Consider the following 2,500-nt stretch of genomic DNA (forward strand, 5'->3'; position numbering starts at 1 on the left):
GTCCCTCGGTCTCGACCGAGTCGCTCTCGCCCGATAGTGTTTCGGACACTCGAGAAATAGACATGTTTTTAGAGAGCATCAGAGCCCCTTCGCCTCTCATTCCTTGGCTGTCCAAGATACGAAGGAACGCGAGGGCCGTGGGAACCCGAGAATGGGAGGAGGAGAATCTGCAGAAGAAAATTATAGCAACTTTGCCCTTCAGCGACCTCGTAAACCTGAGGACGCTCAACCTCTCCGAAAACAAGATCATTCAAATCTCACCCGAATTATTCCACAACCTCACGAACCTCCTGTTTCTCGACATCAACAACAACAGGCTGATGACCTGGGACGAGCCGGTGTTCGGGTCCATCCCCAACCTAACGGAGCTCCACCTGAGGATGAACTTGCTCGATGGCATCACCGACGCGATGGAGGAGGACTTCCGGAAAGAGAGCCTCAAACTCGTCGACCTCCAAAACAACAGCTTCAAGTGCGACTGTAGCCTGAGCAAGTTCAATAGGTCGCTCAACACATCGAACTTCCTGAACTGGCCTTATCAGTGCACGGAGGGGGAGGCAGACGTGGACATGGAGGAATACATTGCGAGGGCGCCGTGTAACTTTGCTACCCAGCCGCAGGGCCACGTTCGGGTGCGGACCATCGTCATCGCCTTCCTTCTCTCGGGCTTGCTCCTGGTGGCCTCCGTCATGGTCTACAGAAAGCGATGGTGGGGCTCTAGCACACTGAATAATCCGATGAGGCTGATAGTAGCGTGCGAATATACTTATATACATGCATATGTACATTTAAATAAACATAAACACACACACACACACACACACACACACACACACACATATATATATATATATATATAGATATATATATATAACATATATATAAAATATATATATGTGTATATATATATATATATATATATATATATATATATATATATATATTATATATATATAGATATATATATATATATATATATATATATATATATATATATATATATATATATATATATATATTATATATATTATATATATATATATATATATATATATATAATTGATGCATATGGAAATGCTAATATACTTAAACGATAATAAATACATAGATTATAGACACCCATGCTTACAACGCTCCTAATGGCTGCCACCTCCGCCCCAGGTATGTGCGCTACTTCGTGTACACCGTGAGGATGAGAGCAAAGGTCACGCATGATGAAGCCGACAAGTACCTGTACGACACCTTCGTCTGTTACTCGCAGACGGACCGCCAGTGGGTGTTCGAGCACCTGGTGGCCAAGCTGGAGGACGGAGGGAGGTGCGCCCGATTCCGCTCGGTCTTGGCCATAGTGTTGATGAGGATAATGGTTTTGGTGGTTTTCGCTGTTATTTCAATATCTTTATCATCATCATCATCATCGTCGTCGTTGTTCTTATCATTATTATTGTTACTGTTACTGTTTTATTGTTATTATTATTATTATTATTATTATTATTATTATTATTATTATTATTATCATTATTATTATTATTATCATTATTATTATCATTATTAATAATGGTGATGATGATAATAATTATGATGGTGATGACGATGATAATTGAAAGTGATAACAGCTGGAAATGATAATGATAATATTGATGATAATGATAATGATAATAATAATAATAATAACAATGATAATCTTGTTGATAATGATAATGATAATAACAGTCCTGACAGTGATGATATTCATAATACTATGATGTTCATACTACCACCAGAAATAACGAGAATAGAAATAATAAGCATGTCTAAACCTTGTCTTTATTTCAGGTACCGAGTGTGTATCCACGAGCGAGACTTCACAGTTGGCCAAGAGATAACAGAAAACATTATCAGTAGTGTCGAACGGTCACGCAAGGTAAGAACTGCCTCTTTTATGTATAGATTAAATATCTCGGGGTAGGCTTACTCTGATAGACATGGGGGGAAGTCATGCAGGGTCTGGACTGCATTTTGATATACAGGTTAACTGTTTCTAACGAGGTCCATGCAGGCATTTAGCGTAGAATAAGAACGGTCTTTGATGTGCATGTGAAACGAAGATTCACAACACTAGATTTCTGCATAAAAATACTGTATCACTTTGGTCCTTGATGTCATTGCGCTAATTTCAAAGAAGCAAAGGAGATACAGGTAATGATCTATGAACATTTGTTTTACATTTGCTGTTTTTGTGACGCCATTTTGTTTTTTAACTGCTTCATTCATGGCTTTGACGGCTTTCGGAACAAGAGTGGAACAAGAATAAGTTGGCTCTAATGGGCAGGTGCAACCGTCCTTTTATCACATAACCAGTCCTTTTATCATAGAATCTTTTTATCATAGAATCAGCACCTTTCTCTCTTTTCACCCCAGGTCGTAGTGGTTCTGTCGCCGTCCTTCATCAGGAGCAGCTGGTGCATGTTCGAACTCCAGATGGTCAGCAACAAGATCCTCGACGAAAGGAAATCCAAAC

General features: G+C 39.7%; 1 protein-coding gene across 1 annotated transcript in view; it reads left to right on the forward strand.

Moving 5' to 3' along the window:
• Positions 1 to 2,500, forward strand: part of LOC119578915 (toll-like receptor 13) — a gene marked incomplete in the record, with an annotated part of 36,811 nt that overhangs the window by 33,891 nt on the left and 420 nt on the right. Inside the window, 4 exon segments of the mRNA XM_037926589.1 lie at positions 21 to 709; positions 1,162 to 1,317; positions 1,816 to 1,903; positions 2,401 to 2,500. The exon segment at positions 2,401 to 2,500 is cut by the window's right edge and continues 420 nt beyond it. Of these exon segments, the coding sequence (XP_037782517.1) occupies positions 21 to 709; positions 1,162 to 1,317; positions 1,816 to 1,903; positions 2,401 to 2,500 (1,033 nt within the window).

Source organism: Penaeus monodon, chromosome 11 (assembly GCF_015228065.2).
Source record: "Penaeus monodon isolate SGIC_2016 chromosome 11, NSTDA_Pmon_1, whole genome shotgun sequence".
NCBI lineage: Eukaryota > Metazoa > Arthropoda > Malacostraca > Decapoda > Penaeidae > Penaeus > Penaeus monodon.